The sequence below is a fragment of the Podarcis melisellensis genome (genome assembly GCF_964234715.1).
Source record: "Podarcis melisellensis genome assembly, chromosome: 17".
Taxonomy (NCBI): domain Eukaryota; kingdom Metazoa; phylum Chordata; class Lepidosauria; order Squamata; family Lacertidae; genus Podarcis; species Podarcis melisellensis.
Genome location: NC_138534.1, coordinates 3,861,448 through 3,888,855, shown reverse-complemented (window position 1 = coordinate 3,888,855; position 27,408 = coordinate 3,861,448). Strand labels below are relative to the sequence as shown.

At 49.2% G+C, this 27,408-nt stretch overlaps 1 protein-coding gene across 2 annotated transcripts in view; it reads right to left on the bottom strand.

The window, feature by feature from the left end:
• Nucleotides 1-25,703, bottom strand: part of SLC6A8 (solute carrier family 6 member 8) — a 31,188-nt gene extending 5,485 nt beyond the window's left edge. Inside the window, exons 1-10 of one of the 2 annotated variants that reach the window (XM_081894372.1) lie at nucleotides 25,372-25,703; nucleotides 18,039-18,170; nucleotides 16,800-17,052; nucleotides 16,518-16,650; nucleotides 12,122-12,256; nucleotides 11,401-11,504; nucleotides 8,197-8,321; nucleotides 4,476-4,588; nucleotides 4,170-4,307; nucleotides 1,584-1,686 (exon numbers count right to left, since the gene is read on the bottom strand). In XM_081894372.1, coding sequence (XP_081750498.1) covers nucleotides 1,584-1,686; nucleotides 4,170-4,307; nucleotides 4,476-4,588; nucleotides 8,197-8,321; nucleotides 11,401-11,504; nucleotides 12,122-12,256; nucleotides 16,518-16,650; nucleotides 16,800-17,052; nucleotides 18,039-18,170; nucleotides 25,372-25,645 — 1,510 coding nt within the window. In that variant the 5' untranslated portion in view covers nucleotides 25,646-25,703. The remainder of the gene's footprint in view (nucleotides 1-1,583; nucleotides 1,687-4,169; nucleotides 4,308-4,475; nucleotides 4,589-8,196; nucleotides 8,322-11,400; nucleotides 11,505-12,121; nucleotides 12,257-16,517; nucleotides 16,651-16,799; nucleotides 17,053-18,038; nucleotides 18,171-25,371) is intronic. The other variant, XM_081894371.1, reaches the window with a different exon arrangement.
• Between the last annotated feature and the right edge of the window lie 1,705 nt (nucleotides 25,704-27,408).

Sequence of the window (27,408 nt, the reverse complement as noted above, 5' to 3'; positions counted from 1 at the left end):
CAGTTCTAGCATGAGACCAACCCTTAAAGCAGGAGTAGGGATGCAGGTGGCACTGTGGGTTAAACCACAGAGCCTAGGGCTTGCTGATCAGAAGTTCGGTGGTTAGAATCCCCGCGACGGGGTGAGCTCCCATTGCTCGATCCCTGCTCCTGCCAACCTAGCAGTTCGAAAGCACGTCAAAGTGCAAGTAGATAAATAGGTACTGCTCCAGCGGGAAGGTAAACGGCTTTTCTGTGCGCTGCTCTGGTTCGCCAGAAGCGGCTTAGTCATGCTGGCCACATGACCCGGAAGCTGTACACCGGCTCCCTCGGCCAATAAAGCGAGATGAGCACCGCAACCCCAGAGTTGCCTGCGACTGGACCTAACGGTCAGGGGTCCCTTTACCTTTTAGCTAACATGGCACCTTGCAGACATTGTTGGACATCAGCTCCAGCCAGACGGGAGCCAAAGAACACCTGGAGGGCACAGCATTGGCTGCCCTTGCTTTAAATCTGTGGCAAGTGACCTTGTGCCTTATATTTGCTAGACTGACATTTTGCCTGCTGTTTCAAACCAAGGCTGTCATAGTGTTGACCATGTAAACAAATTACACCACTCCATGGTTGTTGGCTCCCTTGGTGCAAATTGAAAGGGCATTTTCACACATCAGTCCTAAATCCCTTTGTGTCTCTTGCACACTGCAGGCAAAAGCTCCCTGGAGGAAAGGTGCCATATAAATGCAATAAATAAAATGAAATACAAGACAGAAATCTGAAGAGAATAATTTGTAATACAAATGAGCATTCTGCCCAACAGTGTTTTTTGTTTTTGCTTTAAAATCATATTAAAACATCCTCCTTTCACTTGCAAAGTATGTTGGGCGTCTGTGACTTCCAACACCCAAGCAGTGCTGAGTCTCACTCCTGATCTGGCCCTCATATCCCTGCAGTTTATTCCCCAGAGGTTCTTTCCCTCTCCCCATCTGGAAAACAGTGCCAGGTGGGGATAAGGCAGGTGGAAAGGCTCAGTGACACACAGACTCAATGCCCCTCAATTCCCCACAAGCCAACAGAAAACATTTATGTTTAAAAACGTGAGTCTGCCCTGGCCACATGGAGTTTGAGGTCCCGTCTACACTATGCATTTTAAGCAGCATTGTGTCACTAGGAACAGAATCCTGGGAACCATAGTTTGTTACGGGTGCCGAGTGTAGTTAGGAGACCCCTATTCCCCTCTCAGAGCTACAATTCTCAGAGTTCTCTGGGGAAAATAATAGATTGTTAAATCACTCTGGGAATTCTGTGAAGGTAGCATGGGGGGGGGGCAGGTTGTGTTCTGTATGCTGTCCGGTGTTTGCTACAAATAGTAATTGAGCCACTCTCCAAAGGTGGCACCCATCTTAAACGCAACAGTGGTCTCCCTCTTCACCCAAGAAGACTAGAAACATTTTCTCCAATTTATCCAGAGTGCAGCCTGTACACATCTGTGATGACCAGCTGGCATTCTGGGGGACCAGCATGCAGTGTCAACATTTGTGACTGCTTCTCTGTTTAGCCAATTGAGTTCCCCCCACTCTTCCAAACAGGGACACAACTTGATCTTACCGTAAACCCAGCCGACTGCTATGCACTCCCAGAAGGCCTGCCAGAGAAGGGTCGTGCCACTTGCCGAGTAGTAATCAAATAGCTGGAAGACATACATACCCCCCTGGGTGGAGGGCCTGGGTGTGAGGTTCGCAGGGCACCACAAAATGCTTATCCAATGGCTTCTTGTTCCCAGCACCTGGCTCCTACCATCCCACACCTCCCTTCAACACTCCTGAAGCACCTCTATTCTTCTAACTAGGGGGTCAGCCTTACTTCTTAGCAGTGGTTCAGAGCAGCTCATTTCTCCAGAGCAGGAGCAGCGCTTCTTTTCCTGGCACTGCTTTTGGGAACCCCCTTCTCCTGCCTAGGGACAGCAAGGAGTGGAGAAAGGAAGAACAGCAGTGCGGGGAGGCAGGTGCTGAAGAGGATGGCTGGCCCACAGGCAAAGGGGTTTGTGGCAAGAGAAGGTAGGCCTGTCAGAGGCCTGAGGTGGTGAATATAAATTGTGCACCCTCCCGCCATGTGCGCACATCCTGTGGCAACAGTGGTGCTTCTGGGATTCCCCTGCACCTGTCAGGGGCTGCAGGACGGGCTGCATCTGGGAATCCCAGGCTGTCCTTACTTCTTTCTTCAGGGTGATGTCACTGCCCAAATACGGGCACCAAGGGAAGACTGTCAATAAAGGACTCCCTGCCCACATGATCACAGGGTGCTTGTTGCAGCTGACCTGATGGCTTAGTCTTTTCAGCCTCACCTCACCCTCAGTCATGTGCTCTGATTACAATTAATGTCCTCTGGCACACAGTTCAGGAATCTCATAGCAGAGGGTTTGTGCCTAAAAATAGGAGCGGCCACCTTCTTGCTGCACTTAACAGACATAACTGCCTCTGCTTCAAACACTGAATTGCAGTGCAACCCATACCATGTCTTTCAGAAGTATGTCCTACTGAATTTAACAGGGCTTGCTCCAAGGTAAGCAGGTTAGGACTGCAGCCTTATTGCCAATGGTTCAGGTGGGCTGTCCACCATTTATTTATTTTTTTAAATTAAGCATCACCTGTACATATTTGAAATTAAATGTTTGTGCAGCACTCTGCTTTAATATTTATTTTTTTAAAGCTCAGATCAGTTTTTTTAAAGTTCAAAAATTGCCCAGGGGAGAGGGAAGTGGTATTGCGATGTCTAAGCCACTAGACAATCAGTACTGTGCACAGCCAGTTGCTCCCAACTCACTGAATGGTTTTCCTTGGGCCTGGTTCTGAAAAGGAATAGGTACACCCAAAACAGCCACCAGAAGTGGTGAGTGCACTTCTAGAGCACAGCGGCCATTGATTCTAAGCCCATCTGTTTGCACACTTAAGCAAAGGACAGCTGGCAGGTGCAGTTGTGGCAACAAAGGCATAGCAGAGGCCCTTGATAATCTACTTAATCAGGCAGGGGCGTGAAGAGGGAGCAGGAGGCCCCGGGCAGCTCCAGGATCTTGTGTCAATTTTTTTCTGACCTCAGCTGATAGCTATTCACTGCCAGACCTGCCTGTACTCTCTGACCGTAAAGCCAGCCCCTTTCCTGCTTTGCAATGAGATCTCTTTGTCAGGTCACTTATACTTTGGCGTAGCTCCCCATTAGTCTATTTTGGACAATGGCACACAAGGTGAGCCAGCCTTAATAGATCAAGGTAAAGGCGCCTCAGCTGCTGTGTACAGTCATCACAACAATAACTGAGAAACACCTAGACTGAGTGGAGCCCCTATAGATCCCTTTTTGGAAATTAAGGCCTTGCAGAACATGCCCTGTTAGGTTAAGCCGGGCTTCTTACGAGACTTCAGCAACAATTGGATTCCACGTAAGTCCTGAGATGCATTGCAAAATAAGCTTCACTAAACCTGAACTGTTACATAACTCAGATCTAAAGTCTTGCAGGCAGATTGCAGCCACTTTGCCAGCAAGTAGAACAACAGAGACTCAAATCTTTCCAGCCTGAAAGCCACATCAATGCATCTTTTTGCTTTGTTCTGTTCTAGCATGTGTTTAGGAATGATTGGCAATTAAAATTTTACTACACTTTTTTTGCTTTGCTTGTATTCTGGATATGACTGTGAGAGCAGCAGGAGGAGCCCAAATTTACTAGCAACAATATTAGCAGCCTTGGACCACAGATTTTGGGTGCCATTAAAGGATGATGGAATACAATCTACTGAGCACTTGAGACCAAGGGCAACTAGGAAGCTGCATTCTCTGCTCCCCTGGAAGAACATCAGGGCAAAGGAAAAATCAGCACCACACATCAGCCAGAGAGGGAGAAGCAGCAGGGAGCTTCTTTCCTCCTATCCTTCCAGAAAGAAACACTCTGTTCCAGCTGCCCTGGGAGAGCAGAGCAAAGGAAAGCTAAGGACTGCCAGGACTATGTAGATTTTAGGAGATATGTGTGTGCGCACAAATCTTATTCCAATGGATTGTAAATCGCCTTGAGGATCTTTGATAGAAAGGTGGGGTATAAATCTTCTACATAAACAAAATCTCCTGCACCAAGTCTTCCTCATTCATTCCAGTGATGCTTGTGCAGGGAGAAGGTCACAGTGAGGGAGGTCCTCTGTTGTATTATACCTCGGTCACCATGGACAGCTCAAGGAAGAAGCAGACAGCACAGGAGACAGCCACAATGACCTCTCGCTGGAATCGGAAGGTGTAGGCGGCTGGGAAGAAATCCAGGATGCCAGTGATAAAGCCTTCAACGCCCACGAACTGTGAAGGTGGGGAGTGAGATATAAGAGCAAGGTGATTGGAGAAAGAAGGAAGGAAAATAGTAAGATGTCGGGCAATGTGCTTGTTTTGCCCTCCCCTCCTCCTTCATGAAAACACTCTGCTTCTTGGCTACTTCCCGCCCTGCCCTCCCCGCCCCCAAACTCTCACCTGGCTATCCAAGCCCAGGAGCAGCAGCATGAAGAAAAAGAGGGCAGCCCAGAGTGGAGCGACAGGCATCAGAGTGACAGCTCGTGGGTAGGCAATAAATGCCAGGCCAGGCCCTGGGAAGAGGGGAGGAAGGAAGAGACAATCTTAGAATGCTGGAACATGTGGATCCCATTAAGGGAAGTTGGGGCTGTATTCAACCAAGAGTGGAGCCAGTTACATTAAGGAACCTTAGTTAGTGATGCCCATTAACTTCAATGGGTTTATTCTGAGTAGAACTAGTGTTGACTACCAGCCTCAGTCACACGTACCCCATGCAAGCACTGATGTTGGCACCTAGGGCAGAAGTCCATCTCTATAAATGTCTGGCACACATTTAGTAACAATAAAGCAAGCCTCTAGTTACCAGGGCTGCAGAAATGAGGTGGCCACTCCAGCTCAGAGCTCTACACAGCTCTCTGGTTCTCCTCTGGTTCGAAGTGGAGCAAATTATGCATGATTGACTTGAATAATTTATTGGACCTACTACATTGGCATCAAACCAGAATTTGATGGCTGCTGAGTTCAGGCAGTCCTGGTTATTCCTACACAGTTTTATTGTTGTGCAATGCAAGTGCTTTGGCTTTCACATTCAGCATCCAAAGGATCTCAGCATTCATTTTCCTCCCTCAAAACAAAACCAGTTTCAAGCCCTTATGGGCTTTGAATGATATGGGCACACACATATTACAAACTAGAAAGAGGGAGGGTTGAAGGAAAAGTACCATTATTCAGATTTTTATGTAGCTTTTTGCCCTTTTCATGACAAGCAGGATCTAACCGTCAGTTATACAAAATAAGCCAATATAAATCCGCAGAAGTCTCAGAATTTAGCTTTTCTTAGAACACAGTATCAATCAATCATAAATTTATTTCTTTACCAAATTGGACTATCAAAGCGTGAAATGGCATTCAACTATGGTTTACTCAAAGGAGACACAATGAACATGACTAAGTTAGGTCCATTAATTTCAATATGCCTGCTCTGAGCAAAACTTAGTTGAATACCAAGCATGGTGTTTTATCACTGATAAGACAAAAAGAATACTCACAAACAGCATCTTTAAAAGCAACACAAATCAGTGTATATAAAATGATGGGTGGGGGAGAGAAATAAAATTAATCAAAACGCTTAAATTCCAACTTTTGTAATTGGCCATGAAGAAAAATGATATACAGTAAATCCATACCTAGCTTTAACAGCAGCAAGGACAAAACAACAACAAGGGTACTTTATACACGGACAAAAGATTAATCTCATTCACAGCATAAATAAATTCAAACCTAATTTGGACAGGTCATATGTAACAAACCCTTTTTGTTATTATTTCTGCATCAGATCATAAACTGGACAAATAAAGAGATACGAAGAAGATCCTCTAACTCATTTCCTCCAGTTTAAAAGAATCTCTGCTCTTTTGGTATCCTCATATAATTAAGTGCATTTCCATCTCCAGTAGCCACAAACCAAAGTAATCTAAAGGGGTTTCCTGAGATGGGTGTCCTAGAACTCTATCGAGTAACATTCAGGTTGAAATGTTTTCTTAGCACAGGAAAAAAAAACACGAGAAGGTGAAGACTTCTAAACTATGTACTAACTAAAACCAGCAACAGTGCAGAATACGAGCTACCTTTTACAAGAGGTTAATTGTTGTTCAGAGTTTACACAGCTCTAGCTATCCAAACATGTTTTAATACAGGCAAGGGAGAGCAGTGGCTCTCCAAGCATTGTTAGACTCCAACTCCCATCATCCCTGACCATTGGCATAGATGGGCATGAGGAGAGCTGGAGTCCAACCAAAAAGAGAAGGTAAAACTGCCCAACACCTACTTTGCCTCTGTCTTCCCCCAAAAGGAAAGCAGTGCCCAACTTGGTGATAACAGAATAAACGACACAAGAACGAAGCTGCAACCAAGATAGGAAAAGAGGTGCTAAGGGAACATCTTGCTACTTTGAATGAATTCAGATCTCCAGGGCCCGAGGAGCTGCACCCAAGGGCACTAAAAGAGCTTGTAATCTCAGAGGCTCTGTCTATAATCTTTGAGAATTCCTGGAAAACAGGTGAGGTCCCCGTAGCTTAGAGGAGGGGTGTGAGCACTTAGAAAAGGATGCTGTGATTAGTAAAATCCAGCACAGGTTTCTTGAAAACAAGTCATGCCAGACAAATCTCATTTCTTTCTTTTTTTTTTAAAAAAAAAGATTTACAAGCTAGGTGTATCGGGGAATGCTGTGGATGCAGTGTATCTTGATTTCAGTAACATTTTTGACAAAGTCCCCCAGAATACTCTTGTGGAAAAGCTAGTAAAATGCGGGCTAGACGAGGTAACTGTTAGGTGGATTTGTTGCTGGGAGACTGATCAAACCCAAAGAGTACTCATTAATGGCTCCTCATCATCCTGGAAAAAGTGGCAAGTGAGGTGCCACAGGGTTCTGTCCTGAGCTGGTTGTTGTTCAATGTCTTTATAAATGACGTGGATAATGAAACTGAGGGGATGCTCATCAAATTTGCAGATGAGCCCCAAACTAGCAGGTAGCTAATGCCAAAGAAGACAGAATGAGGATCCAATACGACCTTAACAGATTGAAGAACTGGGCCAAAAGTAACAAAATGAATTTCAGTAGGGCCAAATGTAAGGTTGTGCACTTAGGCAGGAATAACCTGGTGCACAAATGTAATATGGGGGGCACCTGGCTTGCTAATAGTACACATGAAAAGGATCTGGGGGTCTTAGTAGACCACAAGCTTAACGTGAGTCAACAGTGTGATGCAGCAGCGCAAAAAAAGAAAAGAAAAGCTACTGATATATTAGGTTGCATCAACAGAATTATAGTGTCTCAATCATGAGAAGTAATAGTCCTGCTCTATTCTGCCTTGGTCAGACCACACCTGGAGTCCAGTGTCCACTTGTGGGCACCACAATTTAAGGATATTGACAAGCTGGAACATGTGCCGAGGAGGGCAACCAAGATGATTAAGGGTCTGAAAACTAAGCCTTATGAGGAACGGTGGAGGGAGTTGGGCGTGTTTAGCCCGGAAAAGAGTACTGTAGATTGAGAGGAGATGTGATAGCCATCTTCAAATATCTAAAGAGCTGTCATGTGGAAGATGGAGCAAGCTTGTTTTCTCCTGCTCTGGTGGGTAGGACTCGAATCAATAGTTTCAAGTTATAAGAAACGACATTCTGACTGAACACCAGGAAGAACTTCTTGACAGTAAGAATTGTGGAATGGTCTCCCTTGGAAGGTGGTGGACTCTCCTTCCTTTGAGGTGGAGGCTTTTAAGCAGAAGTTGGATGGTCATCTGTCATGGATGCTTTAGTTGAGAATCCTGGTTGGACTCTGTGACCCTCGGGGTCCCTTCCAACTCTATGGTCCTGTAGCATATGACAGGCCACAGTTTTCCCTTTCCTGCTCTGAATCAATTACCTTTTTTAGTAAAATATTAGCCTTCCTTGCACCCTTTGTCAGGCCCACTTGAGCTGCCTTGTGACTTACAGCACAGTGGCTGTTCTCTCGCCAGCTGGGAAGGGAATGAGCGCCAAGTTCCAGTTATGGAGAGATTTAAATGACAGATAGCCAAGAACCACAGGGTTCCCCGTCCCATGACTACCTCTTGCAGAGTAGTAGTCAACCCAGCATCTCAGTCCCCGAGGAGACTCTGTGACAGGTGGTCTGAGCACTCACCAGATTCAGCTACCTTGGAGATATCAACTCCTTGTTCTGCTGCCATGAAGCCGAGAATGGAGAAGACCACAAAGCCAGAGAAGAAGCTGGTCCCACTATTGATCAGAGCCAGGATGATGGCATCTCTGGGGAGGGAAGGCAAAGAGTAATAGCTCTCAAATGGGGCTGCAGGCTGGCATGGAAGAGAAGAGAGGAGAGAGGAGAGGAAAGGGATTTGTGCTGCCTGAGAACCTGGAGAACGGTTGCCAATCGGTGGTGAGCCAGATGGACCATTGCTCTGGCTCTCGACAAGGCAGCTTCCTTTCCAATCAAAAGCAGACACAAAAGAGGGACTTCCTTAGCAATGCAATGAAAGGCCCAAAGGACTTTCATCAACAAATGCATTCACCATCTCGTCAGCTGCAAATATCCATTTTACACTGGTGGGCAACATTCAAGGAGCAGATAATACTCTACTGTGAAGCATATAACTCCATCATATGTCAAATGAGGCACCTGAACACACATGTTTTTCAATGGGTTTAGGCGTGTCTAGTCAGGCTGCGAATGGAGTAGCAGCAGGTGGGAGGCCTTTTGACATGACATACCTGCATACATGTGCATGTGGCATGCTGGTGGGAGGGAGCCTATGGCTGGGAGCCTAGAACCAGTAGCAGGAGGAAGCATAGAGGCAAGTGGGAGTGGGGTTTCAGAGTCTGCTTGTGGGATCGGGAGATGCATTGGGAGGGAGACTGTATCTCTAAGCCCAGCACAATCAGCAGCAGGAGGCATAGAGACAGGAAGGCTCACTGAGTGTTTGGAAGCACATGCATGTGATGGAGGTCACGTCAGGAGGAGTCTATGCGCTGGCAGCAGGAGGCAACACAGAGATGGGGATCAGGCAGGGAGACCTTAAGAGTGTCCTGCCATGAAAATGTGGCAGGAAGTTGGATTGTGCTGCTATGTCCAGGGATGGGGAAACAGTGGCCCTCCATATACTGTGGATTACCATTCCCATCATGCCTCACCACTGGCCATGCTGGCTTGTTGGGAGCGGGGGGAGATTGACAAAATCTGGAAGATACCAGGTCCCCATCTCTGGCTTTAACCCAACACCAGCAAGAGGAGGGAGTGCAGAGTGGAAGGAACTTTCCTAACCGAAAGGCTTGCTTGCCCATCATTCTCCTCCACAAGGGCTCCCCACCCACAGAGTTCGGCTTGAGGGAGCATCCAGAAACCTGTCACAGGACCTACAGCTTCTCCTAGTTGCTGTATCCTTAATGCATTTGGTGAGACTTGCATGTGTGCATATGAGGCAATGATTAAATACAGGTGCGCAGCAAAAATATTCAGTTTGGTGGCTTCCCTGTCTCCTTTTGTGATCCTCTATGCTGTCTACTCAGGAGTAAGTCCCAGTGACTTCATTGGGACTTATTCCCAGGTAAGTGTGCACTCCTAGAAATGCTTCCTGGGAGTAAGCTCCAAAAAAACCAGTGGGATTTCTGAGTAGACACATACCTGGGATTGTGCTGGAAATGTTTGGCAGCAGTGGGTGATTTGGAAGGTATCTGCAATTGAGAACATTTCCCACACTGTTTCATTTTCAGTAGACCCAGTATTGCAATCAGTGAGTGTTCCCTATAATCAGTCCTAGGCAAAATGAAATTGATTCAGAGAACCATCTTGGATTGGGGGGTGGCAGGGGCGGTTTAAAACAGTTGCCAGTGGTCCGACTGCCAGTAGAATGGCTATAAAGAAATGAAGGCAGAGCTGCTCTTGCGGCACCATTCATAGTTGCATAGAAGAGGGAATTCCAGTGAGGCTTGTCATTTGCTTCTATACACCTGTTAAAGGTGTGTTTGAACTACATCTCCAAGCCAGCCCCAGCCAGTACATGCTAGCTGAGACTGATGGGAGTGCTAGTCGAAAATATCTGCAGAGCTCCTGGTTGGCAAAGTCTGGTGTAGAAAGAGGAGTCCTGCCCTCTCTGGCACCTGCCCACCTCCATTGTCAAGCAAGTCTCCTCCAGCTCCACGACCAAGTGACGTCCCCCTGTGTCAAGCCTTCTTCTGAAGAGTTTTGATGATCCTGCATAGAATTTGGTTGTGCCTAATATCTTGTCCCATACAGAAATAACATTTTATAATTGCTTTCCTTTGATGAACACATTGTTGTTGTTGGCATCCATCTGTCTCGAGAAACAACAGAGTGGACCTCCAGGTGTGAAGTCAAATCACTGCATTAGCAGCACTGAAAAGCAAGCCTGGGCTGGAAGTCCTGGGCTGCCCGGACAACTAAACCCTGCTCTTGGTCTCGCTGATGCAGTCAAATGACACATCATTTCCCTGCCCTGCCCTGATGCCATCATACATAATAACTTCCATTCTACATAGGAGAAAAGGGAGAGTGCTCACCAGCCACAAAATTATTATGTACTATTTTATTACGGGGTGATTGCTGTTTTATTACTGGATGGAAGTCGTTCTGCACACTGGGCAAGTCAGTCAAGTAGGGTAGACATCTAGAATTGCCAAACTGGCCAGAAAAACCAGCAAATGGTGTGGCTGTCTCCTGCATGTTGCAAAACTCCCTGTTTGAGATGCAGAAATCAACAGGTGATACATTTTGTGGGATGGAGATAAACAGACACAACTTGCTAATAGCTGAAGATCAGGCTATGATTGGCTACAGCTGAAGGCTGAAAAAATAAATTTTTATGAGTTGCCTACACATCAAGTCATTGTTATGGGGCAAAGCTGTTGAACAATGGAGAAGGTTGTGTGGGGAGGGGTGACGTTCTTTTGCTGGAGGATTTTAAGACAGGGGGGGGGGAGCCTGTGGCCCTCCAGATGTTGTTGGTCTCCAACTCTCATGAGCCCCAGCCAGCATGGCCACAAGTCCCCCACCCCAGATTTAAGCAGAGGTAAGATTGCCATCTGTCAGGATGCTGGGATTGCACCTGGCCTTGCTGATCCCGTGTCAATCAGGGTGTTGGAATTTATGTCCTCTAAGCAACAACTATGAATTTATGATATCCACAATTCAACCGGTCCAGGTTTTTCATGCCTGGAGATAATGTGTTTTGTCTGTTGAATTTCCACCTGCCATGCAGCTGTTAAAGGGACAGGAGCCCAGCTAGCAGAGGTGGGGAAATGATGGCAACCCTACAGGGCATAGCATATTTTTCCTATGCCCTGCCTGGTTGCATAGGAAATGGGCTCTCACTTATAGCAATTGTTGTTGAACCGGTTATAGCTGCCCAGGGCAGTGAGTGCCCCCAGTCCTATGGCATACGAGAAAAAGATTTGGGTCCCAGCATCGATCCACACCTGGGAGAGAAAAAGAAAGAGAGAGAGAGAGATTGAGGTATGACAGGGAAGAGCCCAGGAGTCCTGGCTCCAACCCCTTCTCAAGAGAGTTGCCAACTTTTCAACCAGCCATGGCTCTTGTGCCCTTAACAGCAGCTTGATCTGTATTACCTGATAGGCAATACATTTGCATTTATGTTGTAAAATACTTCAGTTACAGCTGCAGCCCTCTGTGGGTTAGTGGCTACTTTTGGAGTAAGTTGCCTAACAAATCACTGACGCAATGAATTGGGGTCACTGGTTCCAATGAATTGGGATTTGTATAACTGGCGCCCATACATTTATCTCCTGCACCTGCTGGACTTTTGCTTGTTTTCTGTTTTGTGGTGCTGCGCTTGTGGTGTGTTCAGGGTTGAGGAACCTGAGGCCCTCTAAATGTTGCTGGATTCCAACACCATCCTCCCCCACCATTGGCCACGCTGGCTGGGGACAAAGGGAGTTGGGAGCCCAACCACACCCAAAGGGTCTTGCCCACTTCTGTGCTGCTTCCTGCATTCTAAGTTGCTCTTAATGCTACAGAAGCTGGTTAACAAGTTGGCAATCCTACTGCTGCCCTCACAACCGCGCTTCCCACTTACCTGAGGGGAGGCCAGTTTGGACCAGTCGGGTTTGAGATAGTAGATTATCCCATCCTGAGCTCCAGGCAGCATCACCCCTCGGATTAGCAGTATAATGAGCACCACGTAAGGGAATGTAGCAGTGAAGTAGACAATCTGTGTTGAAAAAGGAGACGAGGGGCAGGAGAGTGTTATGCCTGAAAAGAAAAGGCTTTGCTTTTCAGCTCTCTACTCAGTATTGGGAAGGCAGTGGGGCAGGAGGTGGGGGGAACATTTGCAAGAAGACTTGGGAAAAGCTTTGGCTTTTTGGCAAAGAAATAGTACCTCCTTGGAGTAAGATTGCCAAGGGGCACAAATTATTGACATTTTACAGTGGCTACTTTTTAAACTGGCCAACCTCCTGCACTTTTAGCAGCAGTGTGACATGGAGTCAGGTGGCCAGTGAAGCTTCCCCACTGAGTAAGATTCCCGAAATCCTTTGAAACACTTCATTGTAAACTACAATGCCCATAATTCTTTGAGGGAAAGGGTGTGCTTTGAGTGTGCTTTAAACGTAGAGTTTGCATGCAGCATCTATGTATGTGCTGTGACGTGGGGAATGGCTCACCATCTGCGCTTCTGCCTCAGGTGGCAAAATAGTTTGTGTGTCAGCCCTGGACTGAAGACCTCCACACATATGGATTGCCCAGGCCCAGCTGTCACATATACGCACCCCTAAACTGTGGGAGACCAGAAAGCTATGGCTCTCCTGCCCCCCACTCCCCTGCCTTCCACAGTCACCATCAGGCTTCCCCTTCCCCACACCTGCTGCATAACACAGATGGAGTTGTGCCTGTTATAGCAGGCAGGGGGGAGGTGGAGGCAGGGCAATAGCTGGGGCGTGTGTGTGAGCTGGGCCCCCGCCAGGGGTGCAGGTGATGGGGTTCCCCCGCAAAGTCGGCTAAAAATATGTCCATAAATATAAATATTGGCACTGTTATACAGTGGTTTTGTTCCTTCCTCCTGGGCCGTGTTCAGAAAGTGGTGGTGGGGGATGAGTGTTCATACCCCTGGGCCCTCACTTGTGGGGTGCCTCAGGGTTCCATCCTCTCCCCCATGCTTTTTAACATCTATATGAAGCCGCTGGGAGAGATCGTCAGGGGGTTTGGACTGGGTGTCCATCAATATGCAGATGATACCCAGCTCTACCTCTCTTTCAAATCAGAACCAGTGAAGGCGGTGAAGGTCCTGTGTGAGTGCCTGGAGGCGGTTGGAGGATGGATGGCGGCTAATGGATTGAGGTTGAATCCTGACAAGACGGAAGTACTGTTTTGGGGGGACAGGGGGCGGGCTGGTGTAGAGGACTCCCTGGTCCTGAATGGGTTAACTGTGCCCCTGAAGGACCAGGTGCGCAGCCTGGGAGTCATTATGGACTCACAGCTGTCCATGGAGGCACAGGTCAATTCTATGTCCAGGGCAGCTGTCTACCAACTCCACCTGGTATGCAGGCTGAGACCCTACCTGCCCACAGACTGTCTCACCAGAGTGGTGCATGCTCTAGTTATCTCCTGCTTGAACTACTGCAATGCGCTCTACGTGGGGCTACCTTTGAAGGTGACCCGGAAACTACAACTAATCCAGAATGCGGCAGCTAGACTGGTGACTGGGGGCGGCCGTCAAGACCACATAACACTTGACTTGAAAGACCTACATTGGCTTCCAGCACGTTTCTGAGCACAATTCAAAGTGCTGGTGTTGACCTTTAAAGCCCTAAACAGCCTCGGCCCAGTATACCTGAAGAAGCGTCTTCACCCCCATCGTTCTGCCCGGACGCTGAGGTCCAGCGCTGAGGGCCTTCTGGCGGTTCCCTCATTGCGAGAAGCAAAGCTACAGGGAACCAGGCAGAGGGCCTTCTTGGTAGTGGCGCCCGCCCTGTAGAACGCCCTCCCAACAGATGTCAAAGCGATAAACAACTACCTGACATTCAGAAGACATCAGGGAAGTTTTTAGTGTGTGATATTTTAGTGTATTTTGGTTTCTGTGGAAGCTGCCCAGAGTGGCTGAGGAAACCCAGCCAGATGGGCGGGGTACAAATAATAAATTATTATTATTATTATTATTATTATTATTATTATTATTATTATTATGGTTATTGCCTCTTAATAAATTATTTTAAATAGAGGGTGAATTGAATGGGTGGATGGGGGGCGGGTTGGAGAAGAGGCGGAAAGGAGAGCTAATTTATCCATGGCTAGGGGGTGCAATCTGGATGGTTCTGCCGGGGTGCAAGATCACCTAGTTACGGCTCTGGGTGGAGGTGGGGTGGGGGGGCAGACACATATGATTCATCTCCTGCTGCATTTGGGAATTTCAAGCCACAGATGTATTCTCCTGAGTCACTGACTTGGCAGTCCTAAGCACTCATGACCCCAGACGTTTGCTCTGCTGAGATGCTCAATGCAATCAGGATTACAAAGCATTCTTTGTTGCAGGATAGAAATGGATATGGATACACACACACACACACACACACACACACACACACACACGGAGCTGGCTTTCATCTTGCTTCCTTCTGATGGGAATTTACTAAGCCTGTGGGTGATCAACAGTTTCTCCACTGCAAAGCTGCTTTGGCATCATTCCTTAACAACTTTCTTCAGACTGGCATTCTTAGAAACATAAAGGCCTAACTCTGAATGCTTCCCCTTCACTCCCACCCTTCCTCTGGATCTCTGGGGACTTCTCGTTGTCCCCTACTACTGGGCAGAGCATGTGGGCAGGCAGCTGCCAAGGTCTCTCCTCAGCCAGGCCTTGTGAGCACAACAGTGGCCTACTGTGGGAGGCCAAGCCACATGTGTGCCTGTCTCGCCGAGGCCTCAAGGCGGCTGCCCCCACCTCCAGCTGCCGTCTGGTGAAAAATGTCAGGCTCTCTCAGGCATGGAACTTGCTGACGGGTGGGATTTCAAACGCACTGGCCATGCACAGGAAAAGGAGGAACAGGCGCAGGCTGTCTGAGAAGGAGAGGAGCATGTGCGCGCATGCGCACAACAGAGAAAGAGAGATTGTGTATGCATACCGCATGGCAAATGGAGAACTGTGACTTTCTTTTTTGTGCACAGAAAGGAATGGGCCATAGGTCAACAGCAGAGCACAGGGATTCCAAATACATATGTCCCAAATTCATTTCCCTTTTTAAGAGGGTCTCAGGTGGCAGGGCTAAGAAAGGAAAGCCTGACATAGGCAGCCACAATGTCATTTTTCTCCCTTGAGGTGTGGGAAAGCAGCTGCTACTCAGGCTAGGCAGCCTAATGGTGGGACTCACTATAAAGCAGTTTTCATATGTCCGGCCTGCGCTCCACGTGACCACTCTCCGAAACACAAGTGCTAACTCAGGGATGGGGTGTAGGCATGGAGCCCCACTGAGAAAGGTTTTCAGCTTTGTCAAAACCCTTTTCTGCTTTCCTCAGGTGCTTGTGCATCAAAATCTCACTTTAGGTGAAATAAAGAGGCCTCTGTTTTGGCCCAGGTACCAGATCTCAAGAACATAAGAAGAGGCCTGCAGGATCAGGCCAAAGGCCCATCTGGTCCAGCATCCTGTTCACAGGGGCCAACCAGATGCCTGTGGGAAGTATGCAAGCAAGACCTGAGCACAGCAGCTCTTCCCAGCAACTGACTGTCTCTGAAAGTGGTGGGAGAACGTATTGTGTAGAAAGCTGTCTCAACTGCCCCAGACTCCTAGCGGACGTCAAACAGTATCTCTTGTGTGTGAAACAGAAACGACACCCACAAAACTGTTTGACTAAGAACATTCCATCCCCCAGGAATTCCTAATAATCTTATTGGAACTGGTTTCAAAATTCCTCAGGTGATTCATTTGAGTGGGAACGTCCAACTTTTCCTCACACAAAATTTATTGTTTGCTTACTTATTTAGATAATGTTTACCCTGCTGTCCAACCAGGTATATCTTTGCCATCAGGACAAGACAGAGGAAGGGAGTGTTTGGCTGCGGCTGTCAAAAATTGTTCCTGTCTCAGTCCATCAGCAAATGGCAGAAGAGATGCAAACTTATGCTATGGGAGCAGGACATCTCTAGAGGAAGCCGCAGTTGACATGATATGAGGTGGTCTCCTCAAGTAGTGGATCTGGGGCTCTTTTGGATAGATAGGTCTGTCACACAGGACAGAAACTGGGGGGCAAAACAGAGCCCTCCAGACACTGCTGGACTGCAACTCTCATCACCCTTGACCACTGGCTATGCTGGCTGGGGCTGAAGGGAGTCTAGAAATCTGTGGGGGGCACCATGTTGGCTATTCCTAAAGGAGGACAATTGCCTATCCTGTCAAGAGTCCAGGATGACCTCTACCCCGGTTGACCTACATGTTTCTCCCCTTGCTCCTGCCCCTGGAGTCATGCCACCTCCCCAAGCCCCCTACCTTTCCTGTGGACTTGACACCCTTCCAGACACAGAAGTAGACAAGGACCCAGCAGGCTAGCAGACAGAGGGTCACCTCCCAGTTGATCTCTCCAGGGAGCTCCAGGCCTCCTGACAGACGCAGCACCTTGTTCCTGCAATCAGGGAGAGAAAAAGTGAGCACTGGCTAGGGTGTGGCAGGCGAGGAGAGGGGCTTGGCAGTCTTTTTGGATCAGTGGGTTTTGCCCAAGCCAACCCAGTTCATCCCAGGAGTAAAGACTAGCCAGTGTATGCCAGCACTCACTCCCAAAACTCGATGACAGGCGACCTCTTGTCGGAGAGCTCGTCACAGGTAAGGTTGCCTGTGGCGGTGCCATTGGCGCAGTCCTCATGCCGGAAGATCTCCACACATTCATCAGAGTTCCAGGGGTTCCCGCAGGTCGCCCAGGGCAAGGTGGCCGCAAAAGATTTCACCAGGTAATAGAAACCCCAGGCAAGCACCATGATGTAGTAGGTGTTGCAATAGAAGACGATCACCATCGAGGCAAAGCCCAGTCCTGTGGAAGAGACGAGCTGCGTGAAAAGAGGAGCCCAGGGCAATGAGGCGCCACTTCTTCAGGCGGCTCAAAAGCGTCAGTGCCACGCCTGCCTCCTGCAATCGTACTGGGTGGTGTACGTTTAACTGGGTGGTGTGCATGCACCGTGAAAACTTGGATTCTGAAACTTGTATAGATTGTGCAAATTAAGCACAACAGTTTATTCTGTTTTTGCTTCTTATGGGAAGGACTGGGGAACAAGGGAAGGACTGAAGCCCTATCTCCAGAATAAGGTGGGCATCTTATTCGGCCACCTCTCTGGCTTCTGAGATTTCAATAGACCTTCACAGCCATAAGGGCTAGAAACTTTTCTTTTTTAATGAAAGCCAAGATTCTTAATATGATTCCTGCAGGCAATTCAACAATGTGAGCTCCTGAAGAATCATGAAGTCTCCCTGCAGCCTCTTCCTTTTTATTATTTTTTATTACTTTAGGACACTCGGGCATCTTGCTTTCTTATTTTCCTGCCACCTGCTAACATAGATGACTGTCAGTTCCTGAACTCACTCCCCTACTCATCTGATGTAGACTGGAGGGACTACATTCACACCTCTGCTTCATATATGGAGCATCATGTATGAATGAAATTTACATAGTAATAGGTGGGGCTCTCTGCTCAAAACCAGATACAGATCAGCAAAACTGGCTTGGTTAGAGAGGCTGGCTACAGCCTAAATGGTGGCTTATAGCACTGCTTAAGTGTTGTTCCCTGCTGTTCCCAGGTAAGCCCCAGAGGCCTGCGTGGGGCAAGGGGCACCAAAGGCCCCTTTGGTGGCAGGAGGAGGTGGGGATTAGGTGGAGGTGGAGACGGGCATACACTCCAAAACGGTTGAGGTGCCAGACCTTCCATTGCAACAAGAACCTGTTGTGAACCAGCCCCAGATCTGAAGTGGGGAGGGGGAGGAGGAGGAGAGGCAAGTAAGGCTCCAGGGGAAGGAGTCTCTTACCTTTGAACAGTGGTGCGATGTTCCATACGTTGATGCTCCCGGCCTTCATGAACTGCCCCAAGGAAATTTCCAGGAAGAAGATGGGAATCCCGCCAATGAGGGCAATAAGAAGGTAAGGGATGAGGAAAACACCTGTGGCCAGGTGAGCAGCACAAAGTAAGCAACAGCTCCCTCATTCTTCAATCCCAGCCCCCATCAATCCCAGCCTCCCCCCCAAGCTATGGGCTGGCCTATGTGTACTAAAATAATCATAAAAATCTGTAGCAAGGTAACCCAAATTCTGTGCTGAAAAACCTTATTTCTGTGCCATGTATAAAGTACGGAAATTTGCATGACTTCTCATGCTTTGCACATTTTGTTCTCCTTCTAACTGACGACACTGGAAGGCAAACCGTTAGAAATCCTATTCAGCCTTTTGATTTCTGACATCACCAGCACACCCTGAAGCATATTGTTTGCTGTCATAAAGGAGTAGAAGCACATATATAAAACTGCCACTCTTAGGAAGCTGAACCTTTGCTTCCAGAACCAATAACTGTTGCTTTCTGTGATTCCATGGAATTGCAGCTTGAACCAATGCTTCTTGATGCCACTGCCTCCCCCCATTTTAACTGCAACATAACCTTCCAGCTTCATTCAGAGATATTTTGTTTGCAGCACAAAAGTCAGTATGTACAAATGACTGCAGAATATACAGAGGAACAGATTCCTGAGATAGCTGCTAGGGAGCAGCAAAGAGAATAGTTACACTACAGAATATCTTGTTCCTGTTTCTCCCCCCCTGCAGCTTTTATCCTCCTAGCTCTTCCATCTTAGCTTGGGTTGGCTTCAAAGTGTGCTGCTCCGCCTGTCTACTGCTGCTTCTGCTTCTCAGCCTTCCTTCCCCAAACAGCCCACGTCTTTCCTGCCATCACTAAGGCACTTGGCAGGCCAGCCCTGTGGCTGTGACTGACAGCCCTGTGTGTTTCCCGCTGCACGTGGGTCTCAGTGTGAACCACTCCGGGGGATGCTATTTATATCCCAGATCCCTAGGCTATGGGAAGGCCCAAGCCTTGCTCTTCTTCCTGCAAATCCCTGGCTAAGAGGATAATCTTGGAGATGTAAGATCTTTCCCATGGGGATTAGCAGGGCAGTGGTCAGCGAACCCATTCATCACTGTATGCTTGAAAGGGCATCCATGGTCCAGGGACTGCAAACACTCGTCTGTGCATACATGTGCTCATAGGGTGGAAGGAGCCTGGCTCTGGCAGTGTATGTAATTGAGTAAGATATGCTGGAGTGTGCCTCATTCTGTGTGTGCACCTAATGCTCACCGAGGGGGTAAACCTGTACCATTTCATAGTGTAGGTATAAGCTCACATGACTGAATAATGCTCCGCAAATAAATAAATATCTGCACAGAGAAAATTAGCATGCCAGGGGGAAGCAAATCTAGCCTCACCTTCTCCCTGACATACTAGTTTAAAAAAACAACAATAGCAGGGTGTTGTTTTAAATGGAGCAGACACATTCAATCATGTGAAGTCTCAACTGCAGTCAGAAGACATCCATTCAAGGCAATAGTTTTCTCTCTCTTCAAGAGTTAGCCCTGATATACAGGACCAACCCTCCCTGGAATCTGTTTTTCAAGGCCCAAAACATTTGGGTCCTGAGAGGCAGAAAAATGAGCAGGCGCTGCGCAGGAGCAGGATGGTGCCCCATGTGTCTGTTCAAGCTGCCTCCCACTTTGCTTCAGAATCTATTGTCTCTCATTTAACTCATCTTGGTTTCAAAGCCAGAATCAATTACTGAGATATGTGAAGTAATAAAAGAAAAATCTGCCTCTGAGAACATGCAAAGTGTGTATTTCATACAACAGAGTAACAGTAGTTAACTCCCGTGCATCTGGCCATCCAGGACAGAGAATGTAGCTTCTAGACAAATTTAATATTCAGCATCCTTAAAAAATGTAATGTATGTAGTGTGTATCTACACTACAGACAGTAGTATTAAGCAGGAGTTCCCTCTCTGCAAAGAACTCCGGAACCCATGGACCTCAATGGAATTCTCATCACAGCTCCCAGGATTCTCTGAGGAAAGGCATGACAATTACACACTTATGATAGCAATAAACATGTGTAGTGTAAACATGCCTCATGTGTTGCCTTTATATACGAGATCAGTGACTCATTAAAGGCAGGAATTAGAGAAAGAAACTACAAATGCAACCTACTGATTATTTTCACTAAACAATGGCTATTTGTATGGGGACAACTGAGAACTTTTGCTGCCATTTGAAAAGGATTCCATAGACCTCTTTCTGACTCAGGGGAATTCATACCCAGAAAACATGAGCCAGAGAGATGCAACTGATCAAAATGGAAAAATGAATCCCTGGAAGCAGAAGAGATCCCCGCTCTGTGGAGACTTGCAGTCACATATGAGAGACACCAGTGACATCTTAACACATTCTTGCCCTGAGCACACAGTTGACTGGTGGCCCAGCCGACCTCGTTGGAGAGGGAAGTTCTTTGCCATTGAGGACACAGAACCAGGGAGTTGCCAGTTTCCTCTGGAGGAATAAAGCCTCGTGGCAGACTAGCTAGCAAAACTAGCCTGGCCCTCAAGGTAACATGTCTGTTTAATGCTTGAGGACCAAAAATTAGGCAAAAGATTGTGCCTGTGAATGAGCCAACACAGATGCAATGCTGCAAACAGAACTTTCCTGCCATACCTCCTCTTGATGCAACACATGTTTGTCAGCTGAGGCAGTTCACACATTCACCTGTACGCCACCGAGCAACACGCTTGTGTCCCTGACTCCTGCAGAAGCCGTTTGTACTCAAGCCGCCCTATGCCCCTTCTGCGGCTTTTATACAAATGAAGCTGCCTTCAGCTGCCTGCAGATTAAAAAGGGGAGGATGCCTGCATCACTCTCACTCAGAGGGGTGGCAGTGGATTATCCCAGTCTCAGCCCAAGCCAACACTCGGCCTGCCACTTTCCCTAGAAAGCACCCAGCAAGCAGGGCGGGGGGTGTCATCCCAGGCCAGCAAGGTTGTCCAGTGACCGCCTCTCTTATGTGCTACTTTAGCCCTGGCCTGCCCACCCCAGCCAACTTTGATGATACATATCAGTCCAAAATATTCTTTCTCCATGTTTTGTTCACCTCCGCATCACACTCCCATGTAGTTTCCTTCCTGACCCCTTTAACGCTCTGGCACACAGCACTGCCTGAATCATCTCCCGCACCGACTCTGAGCTCCTATGAGCCTCAAAATGTTAATAGAACAGTTTAAACTTTTATTCTGTCAGGGTTGAGAGTCAAGAGTGATGAACTGCCTACGCTGGGGGTGGATTTTGCCATGCCCCTCTCTTTTGCTGGCCAGACAAAAAAAAAAATCCTTTCCTCAGAACCCGGGACAGAAGCTGGATAAAAGCGGAACCCTGCACTCTAATGGCATAATAAGTCATGTGCCATTCTCTCACACAAAGACATACAAACACACACCATCTCTAGGCCACTTGCCAATTTCAAGATTTTGGCAATCCCTTGGGTGTTAGCTCAGTTACTCCATTCAGTGAGGCTCTATTAGCATAACAAGATATACAAGTAGTGTCAAAACATCTAGGAAGGACAGATCCCAGATCTTTCCAGTGGAAAGGGGAAATAATTCATTCCACCTAAGAGGTGCCTGGGTAACATATCTGGGGCTGTATCCATTTCTTTTCCAGTTTCATTAACCAGTTCCAGTAGCAGGTGTCTGCAGACCACAATGCTGCTGCTTCTCACCTGAGACTGAGCAATTTTTCTCCTTGTTTCTCTATGATAAAACAAGGGCTGGCATCTGTGGGTTCTGTCTAAATACGTCATCTGCAAGTAATAGATATAGACTGGCTCCAGGGATGCAACTTGAAGAGCTGACTTTCTGCCAAAGCATAAGTTGCACCCCCTCACCACCATACACAGCATCCTTAATATAAAAAATGGCAATATTTTATTCAGAAGTGTCTAGTCCTCAATTAAGGGACGCGGGTGGCGCTGTGGGTTAAACCACAGAGCCTAGGGCTTGCCAATCAGAAGGTCAGCGGTTCAAATCCCCTTGACGGGGTGAGCTCCCGTCTTTCGGTCCCAGCTCCTGCCCACCTAGCAGTTCAAAAGCACGTCAAAGTGCAAGTAGATAAATAGGTACTGCTCCGGTGGAAAGGTAAACGGCGTTTCCGTGCGCTGCTCTGGTTCACCAGAAGCCACTTAGTCATGCTGGCCACATGACCCGGCATAAAGCGAGATGAGTGCCGCAACCCCAGAGTCATCAATGACTGGACCTAACGGTCAGGGGTCCCTTTACCTTTACCTTAGTCCTCAGTTAATGCAGGAAGCAAAATGCAAGAGTAAGACCACTGGAGGGAGGAGCAGCTGATATGTGGTTTGCAGGCAATCTTGTTAGTAGTACCCTGGCACTATGCTAGCTAAGCTGACAACACACTTGCATTGGGCTTCCAGAGCTAATTTATCTGCACTGAATTTATTTTATGTATTTTTTTACCCCACTCTTCCTCCAAAGAGCCGAGTTACCCCACTTCTCCACACCCACAACCTTCACAATTCTGTGAGGTAGATTAGGCCAAGAAATAGTGACTAGGCCTAAAGTTACCAGGTGAGCTTCACAACTTGAGTGAGGTTTGATTCCGAGTCTGCCCTGTCCAAGCCCAGCACCATGTTGGTGCTGCACAAAGGCACACCCATCACAGAGAGCACTTGGGAGGGGGACATCTATGCAGACCTGTCAGGTGGGCCAGGTCATTTTACCAGGGAGCAACTGGCTTGTGTGTGTGTGTGTGACTTGATACATGTCACATCACCCAAGCTGTGATTTCATCACCCCATTTTCTCCCCGGCCAGCACAAGGAATGCTTTCCCTTGCAGAATAACTTCTGACTTTCTGTTTTTGTTTCCTTGCTTTCAAAAGGCAATGAGGGGGAAAAAACCAGCCTGGGGGTGAATGAGATGGCAGACTTGGCATCATGCCCTATAGTCACATGACACTTGATCAGGAATGGAGCAATGCTGAGGTCATGTGCCAATGGCATGGTGAGATTCAGACCTCCAGGCTGGATTGATCCCCACCACCAGCAGCCCCTACACTTAATTTCTTTTCTTTCTTTTCAATTAATTTTTAAACTGATAGGCATCAGGAAAGAATGCAGGCTGGCCTGAAAATCTGTGACCTCTGGCATGTAAGCCAAGGTGTATGGGAGCTGGCTGTGGCAACCTTTAGGGTGTGGGGCTTTCATCTGAGCATGTACAGAGCATACTCCGGACCTTCCTGTGTTTCATGTTTTGGAAACAGGTCCTGGAGCTTAGCTAAAACGCCCTGGCAGTGCCCACCCGCCAGCCTCTTTCCCCTCTCTCCCTGGCAGATTTGTCCTTCCATTGTAGTTTGACAACACTTGCTTCCTGCACCATGTTGTGCCAATTAAACACACCTGTGTGGAAACAAATTGATCCTTGCTTCCCATTGACTTCCTCCTCCACATCCATTCCCTGCTTCATCAGTTAAAAATGGACCAATCATGAGGCGGTTGGTGCTGACGGTGGCCTGATGTGTCATCCTTGACCTTAACGGTCTGGCGCTCTATTGAGATTTAATGAGTGCAAGCAGATCTGCCCAAGAGCTCTTGTCTGTTCAGGTTCTCTGCAGATTCAGGCAGCAGTCACTGCGCCCAGTACACCCTTGGCTGATGCCAGGAGACGTTTGCTTCACGTTTATGTTATTTTATTACTTACTGAGACATGGGTTGCCTCAAGAGGACATTTGGGCCCCACGGAAACTAAGAAACAACAGGTCCACTTGTTTTGAGAGAACCCGAAGAAGGCAGTGCTTAGAGCATCAGATGGCAAGGACCTGAGGGGTTCAAATCCTCACTCAGCCACAGAACTCTTTGGGTGACCTTGAGCCTGTCGCTCCCTCTCAGGCTAACCTCCCTGACAGTGTTGTAGTGGGGCTAAAATCGGGCAGGGGGCAACCATGTGTGCCACCTCCTTGGAGAAAAGAAAAGATCTAAATGGGATAGACTGAAAAATAAAATATCTCCCCCCACCTGTGTGCTCCCTCACATACAAAGCATCAAGCTAGACATTACCTCAGTGAAGATGTGTTCCCTGCCACATTTGCCAATGGGGACAGGAGAATGGGGTGCCTAATCTCTCATATGTATACAAAACTCTCCCTTAAACAAATGCCTCCCTTAAACAAATGCCGGGTCCCCCTGCAACTAACTAGGCTCAAGTCCACTTTCAAAATTTACCTGAGAGGAAAAAACCACTTTGCAATAATAATGAGGGAGGGGAGGCAGGATTTTCCACATAAATCAGCAGGCAGGGGGATGGTCAAGGTGCCCCCCTCACTTCCCTAGTTTGGTCCACAATTGTAGGCTGAAGTAGCCCGACTGTGAAGGAAGGCGAGTGACTGGACACTGGATGCTACTAAGGGTGACAGGGCAGGGCTTACACCTGCCCCACCCCAAAATATTTTATTCAAATGGGCACCTCTGGTCAATAACCAGGACCCCCACCCTCTGATCTTCCCTCCCAGCATCTCACCTCCGGATTCTATCTGTTGCCTCCAGAATTACAACCTGGCAAGATTCCTTATGTCAAGTGATGCCATGACTCATTTTTCGAGGGAGGGTGCTTCAGTTCTAACATGTGAGGTCCTTCTGGAGCCGAAGATTACCCAGCACTGTAGTCACCCAGGAGCTTGATCCCAGATGCCCGAAGGTTGGCTGTGGTCATTCATTAGGAAGGGAAAGACATTCTAGACATGCCAAGAGACATGCTCTTTACACGTGTGCCTGGACTTTTGAAACGGCGTCTGGGGCCAAAAGCAGACGTGCCCTAATTCAACCCTGCAGCCTCCTTTTTGTAGGAAAGGGGCCCTCTCTCTCTTCTCCCAATGAATCCCAAGTTATCTCTTTTTCCTTTTTTGCTCTTGCCGCCGTGAGTCCGTGAATGGAACACAGCAGCCCTTTTGTTCAGGGAATAGCAAGGGACGCCTGGAGATCCCGGTCTCCGTTTCCAGGCTGGACGCCTGTCGACGCTCCCCACTGCTGGACTACCTTGGATCTCGGACCTACTTCTACGGGGAGGGGGGCCCTGCCTCTCGCCTTTTGCAAAAAGCTCCCCTGTCCAGATTCCCCGGCTAGAGGTTCGCCTCTCGGAGCCCGATCCCCGCCTGCTGAGGAATTGCTCGCTCCCCCCTAAGCGGCAGCACCCGCCCCCCCGGTGGGCGCCCTTCCGACGGGACCCCCCCCCCGTTGCACCCCGCCCCCCGGCACGTGCCCGCAGCTGCTCACCTCCCCCGTTCTTGTAGCACAGGTACGGGAAGCGCCACACGTTGCCCAGCCCCACGGCGAAGCCCACGCAGGACATGATAAAATCCATCTGCCGGGTCCACGTCTCCCTCTCGGGGGGCGGCAGGGCCACGCTCGGCCCAGGAGGGTCCGCGGCCTCCCCTTTGCCCGCAGCGGGGACTCCCGGGCACATGGCGGCCTTTTTGTCCTGCTGCTCCACCGAGACGCTGTAGATGCCGCCGCAGCCGCTGCTGTCCGACGAAGCCCCCTTGGCCATGGCGCCGGGGGGGGACCCCGAGTCCCTGCCGCCCCCCTCCAGGCGAATCGGGCGATGCTCCGAGGAAGGCGGGCGGGCCGGCGGGCGGGCGCGTGGGGGTCTCGGCGGCGCCGGCAGAGAGGGGGGTCTCGCTGGGTCGGGGCTCGGCGGGGGGAGCGCGGGGGCGAGTCCGGGGGGGGGGACTCAGAAACAATCCACGAAGCACTTGAAGGTCAACCTGAAAAACCTCATGTGTTCAGTGGACGCGGGAAGGGAGTTGCTGGAGGGCGAAGGTCGGCGAGGGCAGCCGAGCGGGGGACACCCCCGCAGTGGCCGGCCCGGAGGCTCAGCGGGGCCGCGGGCGGAGCGGGGTCGGTCAGCCCTTCCCTTCTGCTGCGCGCCCGTCCGCCTCGGCTCCCTTTGCGCTTCTGCTGCTGCCGCCGCTCACTCGCCTCCCTCGAAGGCAGCTGGAGGGAGCGCGCGTGACGTCACGCCCGTCAGGATCCCTCCCTCCCGCCGGCTCCTCCTCCCGCCTCCTCCGCGCGCCGCTCCAGCATCGCCGGCCGCCAGGAGGGAGAGACGGGCAGCCGCTCGCTGAGCCGGGGGGGGTTGGGGGGGTCTGTCCTCCTCTGCCCGGAGGAAGAGCTGCTCCCCCCCAGCCCAGCCCCGTTGCACCTGCGCGCAGGAGGCTGTAGCCGCGCGCCCGGATCCATCCGGAGTCTTCGCCTCCCGCTCCGAAGGGAGAGGTTTCCGCGAGGCGACCTGCGTGACTCTGGAGGGAGAGGCAGCAGCAGCCCGTCGCCTTTGGGGCGCTGAATCTGCCTGCTGGGATCCATCCAGCTGTAAATGTCCCCCAAGAAATCAGCCGCAACCTCCGCTCTGCCTCGCGCCCTCCCCTCCCAATGCTCTTCCTCCCACGCGCCCGGAGCCGGGGAGTTCAGGCTTGGTGCCTCGTCCCTTGCGGCGCCGGCCTCGCTGGCCGATGCCGCCTCCTTGAATAAAAGTGGACGTAGTACTTCGTTGTTCAGCAGGTTTAGGATCGCAGCCTGCTAGTCTGTGACAGCACACGCTCCCCTCCCGCGAGTCCCCCCCCCCCCGCGCGGCACTTTCCCAGCTGAGCTTTAACGCAAGACTCTCTTCTCTTTGATGTGGTTGCCTTCCCTAGCAGTTACGGATCAAACCTCTGAATTATGCCGCCTTCTGATCATAGTTGTAAATAATCCTGTATTGTGCGCAGGATAATTTCAAAACCTGCTCCCATCCACCTTGTGCATCTATCTTCCCACCTCCCATTGGAGCTGGGCGGTGGGGAGTCGCTTCGTTGGTGATTAAATGGCAATAAGGAAATGTTAAATTTCACCTGGATACTTCTGTACTCTGTCTGAATTGTGCCCTCCAGATGCTTTGGACTACAACTCCCATCAGCCTGGGATCGAGGGTAGTTTTAGTCTAAAACAGAGAGGTCCGGCTCTTCATTCCTAGTGGGCCCCAGCAATACTTCGACAGGGTCCTAGAGCCCCACAACTCCTTCCCAAAGCACTGGGCTTTGGGAAGGCAGCACGAGGGCTGGGGGGAGGGTATCAAATGTTGCTGAGGGGCACCAAAAAAAGGCCTCAAGGGCTACACATTGGACCACCCTAGTCTAAAATATCTGGAGATTGGCAAAGTCTTCTTTAAATGAAGCAAAAACCCCTCTTCACCTCAACTCTTTGTGCGTGCCCTCCCCCACAAATACCCCGTGCTGCAGACTCATATGTGTCAGGAGGGCTTGTAGTCACTCAGCG